Here is an 18,041-nt window from a genome sequence, read left to right on the forward strand (position 1 = left end):
CTTAGTACAGTGCTCTGCACACAGTAAGCGCTCAATAAATATGATTGAATGAATGAATGAAGAGAGAGAGAAAGAAGGGGAGAGAGAGAATGGGGAGAGAGAAGGAGAGGAGAGAGAGAAGGGAGGGAGGGAGAGAAGGGGAGAGAGAGACAGAGGGAGAGAGGGAGTGGGGGGAGAGAGAGAAGGGGAGATAGAGAGAAGGGGAGAGGGGGAAGAGAGAGAAAGAGAAGGGGAGAGAGAGACAGAGGGAGAGAGAGAAGAGGGAGAGAAGGGGGAGAGGAGGGGCAGGGGGAAGAAAAAAGGGGGAGAGAGAGATGGGGGAGAGAGGGGGAAGAGAGAGATGGAGGGCGAGAGATGGAGGGAGAGGGAGTGGGGGAGAGAGACAGAGGGAGAGAGGAAGAGGGAGAGATGGAGAGAGAAAGAAGGAGAGACAGGAGGAGAGAAAGAGGGAGAGACAGAGGAAGGGAGAGGGAGAGAGAGAGGGAGAGGAGAGAAATAGAGGGAGAGACAGAGGAAGAGAGAGGGTGAGACAGAGGCAGAGAGAAAGAGAGGGAGACACAGAGGAAGAGAAAGGGGGAGAGACAGAGGGAGAGAGAGGGAGAGAGAAAGAGGGAGAGACAGAGGGAGAGGGAGAGGGAGGGAGGGAGAGACAGAGGAAGAGAGGGAGAGAGAAAGGGAGAGAAAGAGGGAGAGATGGGAAGAGAGAAAAAGAGGGAGAGACAGAGGAAGGGAGAGGGAGAGAAGGAGGGAGAGACAGGAAGAGAGAGAAGGAGGGAGAGAGAGCGAGGGAGAGAAAGGGGAGAGACAAAGGGAGAGAGAATGAGAAGGAAAGACAGAGGGAGAGAGAGGGAGAGACGGAGGGAGAGAAAGGGAGAGACAGGAAGGGAGGAGGGAGAGAAAGGGAGAGACAGGAAGGGAGGAGGGAGAGACAGGAAGAGAGAGAAAGAGGGAGAGAGAAAGAGGGGGAGGGAGAGAGAAGGAGGGAGAAAGGGAGAGGAAGAGGGAGAGAAAGAGGGAGGGAGAAGGCGGGGGAGGAGGTTCTGGGCCGGGCCCCGCCCCCTCGGTCCGGGGCAGTGTGACGTCACGGGGTGGGCGGGGCCGCGCGTGCGCGCGCGTGTGTCGCCCCAACAATCAGGTGGCGGGATTCCCTCGGCGCGCGCGCGACGCAGCGCAAGCGCACTGCGGCCCCCCGCCACCGCCCCCCCCGCCCACCCCCCCGCGGCCCCCGGGCCTCTCCCCTCAGCGCCGCCGCCGCCTCAGACAACAGCAGCGGCCCGACGCCCCGCGCTGCGCCGCGCCTCAGGTAAAGCAGGCTTCTGCTAAGCGCTTAGGACAGGGCTTGGCACACAAGAAGCGCTTAACAGAAGCCATCATCATCATCATCATCATCACTATTAGACATAACAATTATTACTCTATCTACTTATAGACTATAAACCTGGACTTCCCAAGCGCTTAGTCCAGTGCTCTGCACACAGTAATCGCCCAATAAATGCGAATGAATGAATGAATGAACAAGGACTGGCGGGCTTCTGTTAAGCACTTAGGACAGGGCTTGGCACACAAGAAGCGCTTAACAGAAGCCATCATCATCACTATTAGACATAACAATTATTTATCTACTTATAGCCTATAAACTTGGACTTCCCAGGCGCTTAGTACAGTGCTCTGCACACAGTAAGCGCTCAATAAATACGAATGAATGAATGAATGAATGAATGAACCAGGACCAGCAGGCTTCTGTTAAGCGCTTAGGACAAGGCTTGGCACACAGGAAGCGCTTAACACAAGCCATCGTCATCATCACTATTAGACAGAACAATTATTACTCTATCTACTTATGGACTGTAAACTTGGACTTCCCAAGCGCCTAGTACAGTGCTGTGCACACAGTAAGCGCTCAAAAATACGATTGAATGAATGAATCAGGCCCGTCAGCTTCTGTTAAGCGCTTAGGACAGGGCTTGGCACACAAGAAGCGCTTAACAGAAGCCATCGTCATCATCACTATTAGACATAACAATTATTACTCTATCTCCTTATAGACTATAAACTTGGACTTCCCAAGCGCTTAGTCCAGTGCTCTGCACACAGTAAGCGCTCAATAAATACGAATGAGTGAATGAACCAACCAGGACTGGCAGGCTTCTGTTCAGCGCTTAGGACAGGGCTTGGCACACAAGAAGCGCTTAACAGAAGCCATCATCATCATCACTATTGGACATAACAATTATTACTCTACTTATAGACCATAAACTTGGACTTCCCAAGCGCTTAGTACAGTGCTCTGCACACAGTAAGTGCTCAATAAATACGAATGAATGAATGAACCAGGACTAGCAGGCTTCTGTTAAGCGCTTAGGACAGGGCTTGGCACACAAGAAGCGCTTAACAGAAGCCATCATCATCATTATTAGACATAACAATTATAACTCTGTCTACTTATAGACTATAAACCTGTACTTCCCAAGCGCTTAGTCCAGTGCTCTGCACACAGTAAGCGCTCAGTAAATACGATTGAATGAATGAACCGGGCCCGTCGGCTTCCGCTAAGCGCTTAACAGAAGCCATCGTCATCATCACTATTAGACATAACAATTATTGCTCTATCTACTTATAGACTATAAACTACGACTTCCCAAGCGCTTAGTACAGTGCTCTGCACACAGTAAGCGCTCAATAAATACGATTGAATGAATGAACCGGGCCCGTCGGCTTCTGTTAAGCGCTTAGGACAGGGCTTGGCACACAAGAAGCGCTTAACAAAAGCCATCATCATCATCACTGTTGGACATAATTATTACTCTATCTACTTATAGACTATAAACTAGGACTTCCCAAGCGCTTAGTCCAGTGCTCTGCACACAGTAAGCACTCAATAAATGCGAATGAATGAATGAATGAATGAACCAGGCCCGGCAGGCTTCTGCTAAGTGCTTAGGACAAGACTTGGCACAGAGGAAGCGCTTAACAGAAGCCATCATCATCATCATCACTATTAGACATTTATTACTCTATAGACTATAAACTTGGACTTCCCAAGCGCTTAGTACAGTGCTCTGCACACAGTAAGCGCTCAGTAAATACGATTGAATGAATGAATGAACGAACCAGGACCGGCAGGCTTCTGTTAAGCGCTTAGGACAGGGCTTGGCACACAAGAAGCGCTTAACAGAAGCCATCGTCATCATCACTATTAGACATAACAATTATTACTCTATCTACTTATAGACCATAAACTTGTACTTCCCAAGCACTTAGTACGGTGCTCTGCACACAGTAAGCGCTCAATAAATACGAGTGAATGAATGAATGAATGAACCAGGACCGGCAGGCTTCTGTTCAGCGCTTAGGACAGGGCTTGGCACACAAGAAGCGCTTAGCAGAAGCCATCATCATCATCACTATTAGACATAACAATTATTACTCTATCTACTTATAGACCATAAACTTGGACTTCCCAAGCGCTTAGTACGGTGCTCTGCACACAGTAAGCGCTCAATAAATATGAATGAATGAATGAATGAACCAGGACCCGCAGGCTTCTGTTCAGCGCTTAGGACAGGGCTTGGCACACAAGAAGTGCTTAACAGAAGCCATCATCATCACTACTAGACATAACAATTATTACTGTATTTATAGACTATAAACTTGGACTTCCCAAGCGCTTAATGCAGTGCTCTGCACACAGTAAGGACTCAGTAAATGTGATTGAATGAATGAATGAATTTATTTTATTTGTACATATTTACTATTCTATTTATTTTATTTTGTTACTGTGTATTGTTTCGTTGTCTGTCCCCCCCTTCTAGACTGTATCTATATGTTGCCAACTTGGACTTCCCAAGCGCTTAGTCCAGTGTTCTGCACACAGTAAGCGCTCAATAAATACGATTGAATGAATGAATTTATTTCTTTTATTTGTACATATTTATTCTATTTATTTTATTTTGTTGTCTGTCTCCCCCTTCTAGACTGTCTCTATATGTTGCCAACTTGTACTTCCCAAGCGCTTCGTACAGTGCTGTGCACACAGTAAGCGCTCAATAAATACGATTGAATGAATGAATGAATGAACTCAGTTGCTTGTATCCAGTCTAGCACTTAGTAATAATAATGATGGCATTTGTTAAGCGCTTACTATGTGCAAAGCACTGTTCTAAGCGCTGGGGGGGATATAACATGATCAGGTTGTCCCACGTGGGGCTCTCAATCAATCCCCATTTTACAGATGAGGTACAGCGCCTGCCACATAGTAAGCGTTTAACAAATACCATCATTATTATCACTAGTACTTAGTAAGCTCTTACTATGGACAGAAAACTGTACTGAGCGCTGCTCAATAACTACGATTGAATGAATGAATTTATTTTATTTGTACATATTTATTCTATTTATTTTATTTTGTTAATATGTTTTGTGTCGTTGTCTGTCTCCCCCTTCTAGACCGTCTCTATTGTTACCAACTTGGACTTCCCAAGCGCTTAGTACAGTGCTCTGCACCCAGTAAGCGCTCAAAATTTCTGTCTCCCCCTTCTAGACTGTGAGCCCACTGTTGGGTAGGGACCGTCTCTATATGTTGCCAACTTGTACCTCCCAAGCGCTTAGTACAGTGCTCTGCACACAGGAAGCGCTCAATAAATTCGATTGAATGAATGAATGAATAACTACGATTGAATGAATTTATTTATTTTATTTGTACATATTCTATTTATTTTATTTTGTTAATATGTTTTGTTTCGTTGTCTGTCTCCCCCTTCTAGACTGTCTCTATTGTTACCAACTTGGACTTCCCAAGCGCTTAGTACAGTGCTCTGCACCCAGTAAGCGCTCAATAACTGAGTTTGAGTGAATGAATGAATTTATGTTCTTTATTCGGATGTAAACCGATTTGCTTGTATCCCCCCAGTGCTTAGCACATAGTAAGCACTTAATACCACAATTACTATTATTATGAGAAGCACCGTGGCTCAGTGGAAAGAACACGGGCTTTGGAGTCTGATCATGGGTTCGAATCCTGGCTCTGCCAATTGTCAGCTGTGTGACTTTGGGCAAGTCACTTCTGTGCCTCGGTTACCTCATCTGTAAAATGGGGATGAAGACTGTGAGCCCCCCGTGGGACAACCTGATCGCCTTGTAACCTCCCCAGTGCTTAGAACAGTGCTTTGCACATAGTAAGCGCTTAATAAATGCCATCATTATTATTATAACCCGGGCTTGGGAGTCAGAGGTCATGGGTTCTAATTCCGGCTCTGCCACTTGTCAGCTGTGTGACTTTGGACAAGTTACTTCTCTGTGCCTCAGTTACCTCATCTGTAAAATGGGGATTAAGACTGTGAGCCCCATGTGGGACAACCTGATTACCGTGTATCCCCCCCACCCCCAGTGCTTAGAACAGTTCTTGGCACATAGTAAGCACTTAACAAATGCCATTATTATTATTATTATTATGCAAACAAGAGGATGATGGGCTAGACTGTTGTATTCATTCAGTCATATTTATTGAGCGCTTTCTGTGTGCAGAACACTGTAGAAGCAGCTTGGCTTAGTGGCAAGAGCAGCTTGGGAGTCAGAGGTTGTGGGTTCTAATTCCGGCTCCGCCACCTGTCTGCTGTGTGACTTTGGGCAAGTCACTTCACTGGGCCTCAGTTCCCTCATCTCTAAAACTGGGAATAAGACTGAAAGCCCCATGTGGGACAACCTGATTACCTTATATCCCCCCCCCCAGTGCTTAGCACAGTGCTTGGCACATAGTAAGTGCTTAATAAATGCTATGATTATTATTATTATTATTCTCTGGGCCTCAGTGACCTCATCTGGAAAATGGGGATGTGCTCTGCACATAGTAAGCGCTCAATAAATACGATTGATGATGATGATGATGAAGACTGTGAGCCCCCCGTGGGACAACCTGATCACCTTGTAACCTCCCCGGCGCTTAGAACACTGCTTTGCACATAGAAAGTGCTTAATGAATGCTATTATTATTATTATTATTATTATTATTATTATTATTATTATTTTCTGGGCCTCAGTGACCTCATCTGGAAAATGGGGATTGACTGAGAGCCCCAAGTGGGACAACCTGATCACCTTGTAATCTCCCCAGTGCTTAGAACAGTGCTTTGCACATAGTAAGCGCTTAATAACTGCTATCATTATTATTATCAAACACCAACATTATTAGATTATTATTAATAAGCATTTGGAAGAGTGCAATACAGCAACAAAGAGAGACGGGGATTGTCTCTGCCCACAGCGGGCTTGCAGTCTAGAGGGGAGGGGAGGGAACAGTCTTTCCCAAGATCTTAGCACAGTGCTCTGTGCACAGTAAGCAATTAATAAATTCATTCATTCATTCAATCGTATTTCTTGAGCGCTTGCCGCGTGACGAGCACCGTACTAAGCGCTTGGGAAGTCCAAGTTGGCAACATCTAGAGACGGTCCCCACCCAACAGCGGGCTCACAGTCTAGAAGGGGGAGACAGACAACAAAACAAAACAGATTAACAAAATATAATGAAAAGAATAAATATGTACAAATCAATCAATCAATCAATCGTATTTATTGAGCTCTTACTGTCTAAAATACAGTCTAAAATAAAATAAATAAATGCATTCATTCATTCCATTGTATTTATTGAGCGCTTACTGCCCTCAAGGAACTCACACCTCTAGATTTATTCCTCTACTTTCCCCGCTGTCAGAGCCTTATTATTAAAGGCCCATCTCCTCCAAGAAGCCTTCCCTGACTAAGCCCTCCTTTCCTCTTCTCCCATTTCCTTCTGCATCACCCTGATTTGCTCCCTTTATTCATTCCTCCCTCAGCCCCAAAACCCTTATGTACATTTCTGTCATTTATTTATATTCATGTTCTGCACACAGAAAGCGCTTAATAAATACGACTGAATGAATACAACAGTCCAGTGACACCTCCAGATATTATTCCTCCACTTTCCCCGCTGTCAGAGCCTTATTATTGAAGGCCCGTCTCCTCCAAGAAGCCTTCCCTGCCTAAGCCCTCCTTTCCTCCTCTCCCACTCCCTTCTGTGTCACCGTGATTTGCTCCCTTTATTCATTCCTCCCTCAGCCCCAAAACACTTATGTACATTTCTGCAATTTATTTATATTCATGTTCTGCACACAGAAAGCGCTCAATAAATACGACTGAATGAATACAACAATCAAGTGACAGCTCCTGCTCACAAGGAGCTCACACCTCCAGATTTATTCCTCCACTTTCCCCGCCATCAGAGCCTTCTTATTAAAGGCCCATCTCCTCCAAGAAGCCTTCCCTGCCTAAGCCCTCCTTTCCTCCTCACCCACTCCCTTCTGCGTCACCGTGATTTGCTCCCTTTATTCATTCCTTCCTCAGCCCCAAAACACTTACGTACATTTCTGTCATTTATTTATATTCATGTTCTGCACACAAAAAGCGCTCAGTAAATACAACTGAATAAATACAACAATCAAGTGACAGCTCCTGCTCACAAGGAGCTCACACCTCCAGATATTATTCCTCCATTTTCCCCACCATCAGAGCCTTCTTATTGAAGGCCCATCTCCTCCAAGAAAGTTTCCCTGCCTAAGCCCTCCTTTCCTCTTCTCCCACTCCCTTCTGCATTACCATGATTTCCTCCCTTTATTCATTCCTCCCTCAGCCCCGAAACCCCTATGTACATTTCTGCAATTTATTTATATTCATGTTCTGCACACAGAAAGCGCTCAATAAATACGACTGAATGAATACAACAATCAAGTGACAGCTCCTGCTCACAAGGAGCTCACACCTCCAGATTTATTCCTCCACTATCCCTGCCGTCAGAGCCTTATTATTGAAGGCCCATCTCCTCCAAGAAGCCTTCCCTGCCTAAGCCCTCCTTTCCTCTTCTCCCACTCCCTTCTGCGTCACCGTGATTTGCTCCCTTTATTCATTCCTCCCTCAGCCCCAAAACACTTAGGTACATTATTTATATTCATGTGTGTGTTTTCATTCATTCATTCAATCGTCTTTATTGAGCGCTTAATGTGTGCAGAGCACTGTACTAAGCGCTTGGGAAGTACAAGGTATGTTACTATTTATGTTGTACCTATTTACTATTCTATTTATTTTGTTAATGATGTGCCTGTAGCTATAATTCTATTTGTTCTGATGATTTTGACACCTGTCTCCATGTTTTGTGTTGTTGTCTGTCTCCCCCTTCTAGACTGTGAGCCCGTTATTGGGTAGGGACCGTCCCTAGATGTTGCCGACCTGGGCTTACCAAGCGCTTAGTCCAGTGCTCTGCACACAGTAAGCGCTCAATAAATACGATTGAATGAATGAGTGAACGAAACGTGATACAGAAGCATGCAGAACATGATTAGATTAGAAGCAGCGTGGCTCAGTGGAACGAGCCCGGGCTTTGGAGTCTGAGGTCATGGGTTCAAATCCCGGCTCCACCAACTGTCAGCTGTGTGACTTTGGGCAAGTCACTTCACTTCTCTGGGCCTCAGTTCCCTCACCTGTCAAATGGGGATTAAGACTGTGAGCCCCCCTTTGGGACAACCTGATCACCTTGTAACCTCCCCAGCGCTTAGAACAGTGCTTTGCACGTAGTAAACGCTTAATAAATACCACCATCATTATTATTATTATTCCCTGTGCCTTAGTTCCCTCACCTGTAAAATGGGATTAAGACTGTGAGCCCCCCATGGGACAACCTGATGACCTTGTAACCTCCTCAGCGCTTAGAACAGTGCTTTGCACATAGTAAGCGCTTAACAAATGCCATCCTTATTATTATTATTCCCTGTGCCTTAGTTCCCTCACCTGTAAAATGGGGATTAAGACTGTGAGCCCCACTTTGGGACAACCTGATCACCTTGTAACCTCCTCAGCGCTTAGAACAGTGCTTTGCACATAGTAAGCGCTTAACAAATGCCATCATTATTATTATTATTCTCTGCACCTTAGTTCCCTCACCTGTAAAATGGGGATTAAGACTGTGAGCCCCGCTTTGTGACAACCTGATCACTTTGTAACCTCCCCAGCGCTTAGAACAGTGCTTTGCATGTAGTAAACGCTTAATAAATACCACCATTATTATTATTATTCTCTGTGCCTTAGTTCCCTCACCTGTAAAATGGGGATTAAGACTGTGAGCCCCCCTTTGGGACAACCTGATCACCTTGTAACCTCCTCAGCCCTTAGAACAGTGCTTTGCACATAGTAAGTGCTTAACAAATACCATCATTATTATTATTATTCTCTGTACATTAGTTCCCTCACCTGTAAAATGGGGATTAAGACTGTGAGCCCTGCTTTGGGACAACCTGATCACCTTGTAACCACCTCAGCTCTTAGAACAGTGCTTTGCACATAGTAAGCACTTAACAAATACCCTCATTATTATTATTATTATTCTCTGTGCCTTAGTTCCCTCACCTGTAAAATGGGGATTAAGACTGTGAGCCCCCCTTTGGGACAACCTGATCACCTTGTAACCTCCTCAGCGCTGAGAACAGTGCTTTGCACATAGTAAGGGCTTAACAAATACCATCATCATTATTATTATTATCTGTGCCTTAGTTCCCTCACTTGTAAAATGGGGATTAAGACTGTGAGCCCCCCTTTGGGACAACCTGATCACCTTGTAACCTCCTCAGCGCTTAGAACAGTGCTTTGCACATAGTTAGCACTTAACAAATACCATCAGTATTATTATTATTCTCTGTACCTTAGTTCCCTCACCTGTAAAATGGGGATTAAGACTGTGAGCCCCCTGTGGGACAACCTGATCACTTTGTAACCTCCCCAGCGCTTAGAACAGTGCTTTGCATGTAGTAAACGCTTAATAAATACCACCATTATTATTATTATTCTCTGTGCCTTAGTTCCCTCACCTGTAAAATGAGGATTAAGACTGTGAGCCCCCCTTTGGGACAACCTGATCACCTTGTAACCTCCTCAGCGCTTAGAACAGTGCTTTGCACATAGTAAGCGCTTAACAAATGCCATCATTATTATTATTATTCTGTGCACCTTAGTTCCCTCACCCGTAAAATGGGGATTAAGACTGTGAGCCCCCCTTTGAGACAACCTGATCACCTTGTAACCTCCCCAGCGCTTAGAACAGTGCTTTGCACACAGTAAGCGCTTAATAAATGCTATCATTATTATTATTATTATTAAGACTGTGAGCCCCCCTATGGGACAACCTGATCATCTTGTAACCTCCTCAGCTCTTAGAACAGTGCTTTGCATGTAAGAAACGCTTAGTAAATGCCATTATTGTTATTATCATTATGAGTTTCCGCGTCCTCGGAGTAAAGAGCGTCTCCGGTTCTTTTCTTCAGGTACTGATGCCGCGTTAGCCTCGTTCCCGTACCAAAATGGCCAGACTCTCCGAGGCCCCTCTGTCCTTATCCGAGTGCCAGTGCCAGATATGTACGGAAATCCTCATAGAACCGGTAACCCTGCCCTGTAACCACACGCTCTGCAAGTCGTGCTTCCAGTTGACGGTGGAAAAGGCCAACCTGTACTGCCCGTTCTGCCGCCGGCGGGTCTCCACCTGGGCCCGGTACCACGCCCGCAGCAACACGCTGATCGACGTGGACCTCTGGGAGAGGATCCAGAAGAACCATCCCGAGGAATGCCGCAGGAGAGCCAGTGGGCAGGAAACCCAGCAAGACGGTGAGTGGGAAGCTAGACTCGAGCGATCAATCAATCAGTCGTATGTATTGAGCGCTTACTGTGTGCAGAGCACTGGACTAAGCGCTTGGGAAGTCCAAGTTGGCAACGTATAGAGACAGTCCCTACCCAACAGCGGGCTCACAGTCTAAAAGGGGGAGACGGAGAACACAACCAAACATACTAACAAAATAAAATAAATAGAATAGATATGTACAAGTCAAATAAATAAATACGTACAAACATATATACCATCATCATCATCAATCGTAGTGAGCGCTTACTATGTGCAGAGCTCTGTACTAAGCGCTTGGGAAGTACAAATTGGCAACATATAGAGACAATGCATATATATATATAGACTCGTTCTCTATTAAAAACACTTGGCAGCCACTAAACTAGAGCTCGCACCCATCTAAGTCGTTATTTAGGCCTCGAGGGTTTGTGCCGGGTGGGTTCGGTTTTTTCGCCCTTCAGAGCCGGGATTGACCGAGATGATTTTTATTGTAGTTTTGGTCTGTTTTGTTTTAAGTATGGTACTTGACTTAAGTACGGTACTACCTTTCCAGTAAACCAGCCTTGTGGACTTCAGCGAGGTCACTTCACTGTTACGTTTGAATTCCCTTACGGCCTTCGGTGACAATCAGGGTCTCCTGGCCCTTTTTTTCTTTTTAATGGCATTTATTAAGCGCTTACTACTACTAATAATAATGTTGGCATTTGTGAAGCGCTTACTATGTGCAAAGCACTGTTCTAAGCACTGGGGGGGGGATACAAAGTGATCAGGTTGTCCCACGTGGGGCTCACAGTCTTAATCCCCATTTTACAGATGAGGTAACTGAGGCTCAGAGAAGTTAAGTGACTTGCCCAAGGTCACACAGCAGACATGTGGCGGAGCCGGGATGTGCGGAGCACTGTTCTACTATGTGCAGAGCACTGTTCTAAGCCCTTATCCTACTGCTTCCACTGTTAGAGGAGAGAGAAGACTCCATCCCCAGCTTTAATTCTATTTGTTCTGACGACTTTGACACCTGTCTCCATGTTTTGCTTTGTTGTCTGTCTCCCCCTTCTAATAATAATAATAGTAATGGCATTTATTAAGCGCTTACTATGTGCAAAGCACGGTTCTAAGCGCTGGGGAAGTTACAAGATGATCAGGTTGTCCCACGGGGGGCTCACAGTCTTAATCCCCATTTTGCAGATGAGGTAACTGAGGCCCAGAGAAGTGAAGTGACTTGCACCAAAGTCACACAGCTGACAGTCGGCAGAGCCGGGGTTTGAACCATGACCTCTGACTCCAAAACCCGGGCTCTTTCCACTGAGCCACGCTGCTTCTAGACTGTGATCCCGTTGTTGGGTAGGGACCGTCTCTGTATGTTGCCGACTTGTACTTCCCATGTGCTTAGTCCAGTGCTCTGCGCACAGTAAGCGCTCAATAAATGCAATTGAATGAATGCATGATTTTTGCATAATGTCTCAGCATCGACTGAGCGTAGTCATAGGGATACAGCATGCCTCAGTGGAAAGAGCCCGGGCTTTGGAGTCAGAGGCTGTGGGTTCAAATCCCAGCTCTGCCACTTGTCAGCTGTGTGACTTTGGGCAAGTCACTTCACTTCTCTGGGCCTCAGTTCCCTCATCTGGAAAACGGGGATGAAGACTGTGAGCCCCTCGTGGGACAACCTGATTACCTTGTATCTACCCCAGCGCTTAGAACAGTGCTTTGCACATAGTAAGCGCTTAACAAAATACCAACATTATTATTAAAAAGTTGGATTCTGCCATTTTGATGCTATTGACACCTGTCTCCTTGTTTTGTTTCGTCATCTTTGGTTGTCTGTCTCCCCCTTCTAGACTGTGAGCCCGTCGTTGGGTAGGGATTGTCTCTATTTGTTGCCGAATTGTACTTTACAAGTGCTTAGTTCAGTGTTCTGCACACAGTAAGCGCTCAATAAATACGGTTGATTGAATGAATGAATGCTGGGTTTGTTCTGTATGCTGGTGTACCAGATGGGGCTTTTCAAGATCATTGTTTTAGTTCTTTCATTTGTGAGATTGACTTCCGCACTTAGAACAGTGCTTTGCACATAGTAAGTGCTTAATAAATGCCATTATTATTATTATTATTACCTCAGGGATATTTTCTCCAGTATGGTAAAGTAGTATACATGCGGAGAAGCAACATGGCCTAGTGGAAAGAGCCCAGGCTTGGGAATCAGAGGTCATGGGTTCTAATCCCGCCTCCGCCACTTGTCAGCTGTGTGACCTTGGGCAAGTCACTTAACTTCTCTGGGCCTCAGTTCCCTCATCTGGAAAGTGGGGATGAAGACTGTGAGCCCCACGTGGGACAACCTTACCCCAGCGCTTAGAACAGTGCTTGGCAGATAGTAAGCGCTTAACAAATACCATTATTATTATGTAAAACCACTAACTGTGGCAACCTATAGAGACAGTCCCTACCCAACAACAGGCTCACAGTCTAGAAGGGGGAGACAGACAACAAAATCAAACATATTAACAAAATAAAATTAATAGAATATTACCACCAATTATTTTATTGGTGGTAATAAAATAATAACTGTAGTTTTGGAGTGCTTGCTGTGGGCCAGGCACCGTTGTAGGCTCTGGTGTTGTTCTATATTATAGTCTCACATAGCTCTGATACAAAGAAATCCAAATAATGGCTTTATTATTCAGTCCGGTCGATCGTATTAACCGCTTACTGCGCGCAAAGCACCATACTGAGCGCTTGGGAAAGTACAGTGCTTTATTACTAATACGAGCTGGAATGTATCTTTTGGGATCCAGTCAATCAATCGTATTTATTGAGCGCTTACTGTGTGCAGAGCACTGTACTAAGTGCTTGGGAAGTACAAGTTGGCAACATATAGAGACAGTCCCTACCCAACAGTGGGCTCACAGTCTAAAAGTGGGCTCACAGTCCACTAATAATAATAATAATAATAATAATAATAACGGCATTTGTTAAGCGCTTACTATGTGCAAAGCACTGTTCTTATCCCTGCCCGTCTTATAAATATGTGGCTATTGACAAAATTCTAAATTATCTAAGATGAGCATATTTTCTCTTTTGGTCTGAAACAGTTGATTCACACCAGCCCGAACGAAGGTTAAGCAAACCTGGAGAATTGAGGCAGGAATATGAAGAGGAGATCAGCAAGGTAGGTCCCAAACAGACGGTTTTTCCAGTATTTGGTGAACGTTTCGTACCGAGCACTTCATCATCGTCATCAATCGTATTGAGCGCTTACTATGTGCAGAGCACTGTACTAAGCGCTTGGGAAGTACAAATTGGCAACATATAGAGACAGTCCCTACCCAACGGTGGGCTCACAGTCTAAAAGGGGAAGAAAGGAGCACTTGGGAGACAGAGACTGAAATAAATCACAGGGAGGGAGAAGCAGCGGAGTTTGAGGATCGGTGCGAATGTGCTACTGGGAGAAGGGGGTGAGGAAGCAGTTAGGTGACTTGGAAGTGCTGAAATGACAGTAGGGAGATGAGGATTTGCGAGATGAATCAGAGGAGACCTCCTGGAGATGTGATTTCGGGAGAGCTCTCAAAGGGAGGAGAACAGTGGGCTCCCGGATGGGAAGGGGACAGGAAGGAAGGGAGGCGTCGGCAGTGAGAGACGAGTGCTTGCGCTGGGTTGTAGTGGGGGGTGAAGAAGGAGAATAAATAAGTAGGAGAGACAGAATTGATTGAGTGCCTTAAAGCCGATGGTCAGGACTTCCTGCTTGACGCAGAGAGGGATGAGCAAACCGCTGGAGGATTTAGAGGAGCGGGGCGGGGTACACACAGTGATGTTTTAGAAAAGTCACCAGGTCAGCAGAGTGAGGTGCGAACTGGAGAAGAGAGAGACAAGAGGCAGGGAGATCAGCGTCGAGACGAGGCCGGATATCCAAGTTGGGGAACCAGCGTGGTGTGGCGGGGCAGGGTGGCGTGGAGGTAAAAAAAAAAAATTTGGATCCAGGTAAATATCAGCATCATCAATCGTATTTATTGAGCGCTTACTATGTGCAGAGCACTGTACTAAGCGCTTGGGAAGTACAAATTGGCAACATATAGAGACAGTCCCTACCCAACAGTGGGCTCACAGTCTAAAAGGGGAAGACAGAGAACAAAACCAAACGTACTAACAAAATAAAATAAATAGAATAGATATGTACAAGTAAAATCAATCAATAAATAGAGTAATAAATATGTACAAACATATATACATATATGCAGGTGCTGTGGGGAAGGGAAGGAGGTAAGAAGGGGGGGATGGAGGAAAAAAAAAAATTTGGATCCAGGTAAATATGAGGGAGATAGCTGGCTTGGAACCCAGTGGTCAGGAATTTCTGTATAACAGAGGAATGTGAGACTATTGGAGCCTTTTGGAGGAATGAAGAAATCAGTGCCAAATTCCTTTTTTTTAGAGAGATGATTCTGGCCACAGAGCGGGGAGGGAAAAGATGGAAAATAGGTAGACCAGTGAGGAGGCTGATAGAATACTCCACAATCAGCATATGATGAGTACCTTTATCCTGATGATACCCAAATTCATTCATTCATTCATTCCATCATATTTATTGAGCGCTTACTGTGTGCAGAGCACTGTACTAAGCACTTGGGAAGTCCAAGTTGGCAACCTGTAGAGACAGTCCCTACCCAACAACGGGCTCACAGTCTAGAAGGGGGAGACAGAGAACAAAACCAAACATATTAACAAAGTTAAATTAATAGAATAAATATGTACAAATAAAATAAATAGAGTAATAAAGTGGCAGGGTGGCATGGAGATAAAAATTTGGATCCAAGTAAATACGAGGGAGAGAGCTGGCTTGGAAACCAGTGGTCGGGAATTTCTCTATAATACGGAGAGGAATGAGAGCCTCTCAGAGCCTTTTGGAGGAATGAAGAAATCAGTGCCAAATTCCTTTTTTCAGAGAGATGATTCTGGTCACAGACTGGGGAGGGAAAAGATGGAAAATAGGTAGACCAGTGAGGAGGCTGATAGAATACTCTACAGTCAGCATGTGATGAGGAGTACCTTTATCCTGATGATACCCAAATTCATTCATTCATTCATTCAGTCATATTTATTGAGCGCTTACTGTGTGCAGAGCACTGTACTAATCGCTTGGGAAGTACAAGTTGGCAACCTATAGAGACGGTCTCTACCCAACAACGGGCTCACAGTCTAGAAGGGGGAGACAGACAACAAAACCAAACATATTAACAAAATAAAATTAATAGAATAAATATGTACAAATAAAATAAATAAATAAATAGAGTAATAAAGTGGCAGGGTGGCATGGAGATAAAAATTTGGATCCAAGTAAATACGAGGGAGAGAGCTGGCTTGGAAACCAGTGGTCGGGAATTTCTCTATAATGCGGAGAGGAACGAGAGGCTCTCGGAGCCTTTTGGAGGAATGAAGAAATCAGTGCCAAATTCCTTTTTTTTAAAGAGATGATTCTGGCCACAGACCGGGGAGGGAAAAGACGGAAAATATGTAGACCAGTGAGGAGGCTGATAGAATACTCTACAATCAGGATATGAGGAGTACCTTTATCCTGATGGATTCCCGTTTAGCGAATGGAGGAAGGAGCAGATCCAGAAAAGGTCAAGGAGACACCCGTAGGGTAAACTGACACGCCGAATGTGAGAGTTGAAAGAAATTGGAAGCAAGGGATAACTAAGCAGTGAGAGAAGCGCTGTGGCCTAGTGGAAAAGAGTGCGCGTCTGGGAGTTAGAAGGACCCTGGTTTTAATTCCTGTTCTTCCGCTTGTCTCCCTCATGACCCTTGACAAGTCAGTTTGCTACTCTTTGTCTCAATTCCCTCGGGAAAATGGGGATCAAGACTGTAAGCCCCTAATCAGTCAATCAATCAGTCGTATTTATTGAGCGCTTACAGAAGCAGCGTGGCTCAGGGGAAAGAACACGGCTTTGGAGTCAGGGGTCATGGGTTCAAATCCCGGCTCCGCCACGTGTCTGCTGTGTGACCTTGGGCAAGGCACTTAACTTCTCTGAGCCTCAGTTACCTCATCTGTAAAATGGGGATTGACTGTGAGCCCCACGTGGGACAACTTAATCACCTTGTATCCTCCCCAGCACTTAGAACAGTGCTTTGCACATAGTAAGCGCTTAACAAATGCCATCATTATTATTATTACTGTGTGCAGAGCACTGTACTAAGCGCTTAATGGGACATACATACAGCCTGATTTTTTTTTACCTACCCCAGCGCTAAGTACAGTGCCTAGCACCCAATAAGTGCTTAACAAATACCATTTTTTTTTAAAAAAAAAAGCTAATTCCCTTTTTTTGTGAGGAGAAATAGTCTCTCCCTCACCACCTCCATGACCGTTGTATAGGGGACAGAAACAGCGCATCACCCCTCTGCTAATAATAATAATAATAATGATGATGATGATGATGATGGTATTTGTTAAGCGCTTACCTTGTCCAAAGCGCTGGGATCGATACAAGGTGATCAGGTTGTCCCACGTGGGGCTCACAGTCTTAATCCCCATTTTAATAATAAATAATGATGGCATTTGTTAAGCGCTTACTATGTGCAAAGCACTGTTCTAAGCGCTGGGGAGGTTACAAGGTGATCAGGTTGTCCCACATGGGGCTCACGATCTTAATCCCCATTTTAATAATAAATAATAATGGCATTTATTAAGCGCTTACTATGCGCAAAGCACTGTTCTAAGCACTGGGGAGGTTGCAAGGTGATCAGGTTGTCCCACGGGGGGCTCATGGTCTTAATCCCCATTTTAATAATAAATAATAATGGCATTTGTTAAGTGCTTACTATGCGCAAAGCACTGTTCTAAGCGCTGGGGAGGTTGCAAGGTGATCAGGTTGTCCCACGGGGGGCTCACGATCTTAATCCCCATTTTCCAGATGAGGTAACTGAGGCCCAGAGAAGTGAAGTGACTTCCCCAAAGTCACCCAGCTGACAATTGGAGGAGCCGGGATTTGAACCCACGACTTCTGACTCCAAAGCTCGGGCTCTTTCCACTGAGCCACGCTGCTTCCATTTTACAGCTGGGGGAACTGAGGCACAGAGAAGTGAAGTGCTAATAAGCCCAGCTGATTTCCAGTGCTTAACCAAGACGACAGTAGTGTCCTGGAGTGTGTGTGCCTTTCTCTCTCAGTTCAGTTTGGGAGTCAGAGGTCGTGGGTTCTAATCCTGGCTCCGCCACTCGTCTGCTGTGTGACCTTGGCCAAACCAGTTCACTTCTCTGTGCCTCAGTTCCCTCATCTGTAAAATGGGGATGAAGATGGTGAGCTGCACGTGGGACAACCTGATTACCCCTTAGAACAGTGCTTGGCACATAGTAAGCGCTTAACAAGTA

General features: G+C 45.2%; 1 protein-coding gene across 2 annotated transcripts in view; it reads left to right on the forward strand.

Annotated features, from left to right (window-relative positions):
* The first annotated feature begins 1,232 nt into the window (after positions 1 to 1,232).
* The window catches only part of RNF168 (ring finger protein 168), a 37,101-nt gene continuing 20,292 nt past the window's right edge, over positions 1,233 to 18,041 (forward strand). For both annotated transcript variants that reach the window (XM_038751931.1, XM_038751932.1), the window contains exons 1-3: positions 1,233 to 1,303; positions 10,338 to 10,674; positions 13,774 to 13,850. In XM_038751931.1, coding sequence (XP_038607859.1) covers positions 10,374 to 10,674; positions 13,774 to 13,850 — 378 coding nt within the window. In that variant the 5' untranslated portion in view covers positions 1,233 to 1,303; positions 10,338 to 10,373. The remainder of the gene's footprint in view (positions 1,304 to 10,337; positions 10,675 to 13,773; positions 13,851 to 18,041) is intronic.

The sequence above is a fragment of the Tachyglossus aculeatus genome, chromosome 1 (genome assembly GCF_015852505.1).
Source record: "Tachyglossus aculeatus isolate mTacAcu1 chromosome 1, mTacAcu1.pri, whole genome shotgun sequence".
NCBI lineage: Eukaryota > Metazoa > Chordata > Mammalia > Monotremata > Tachyglossidae > Tachyglossus > Tachyglossus aculeatus.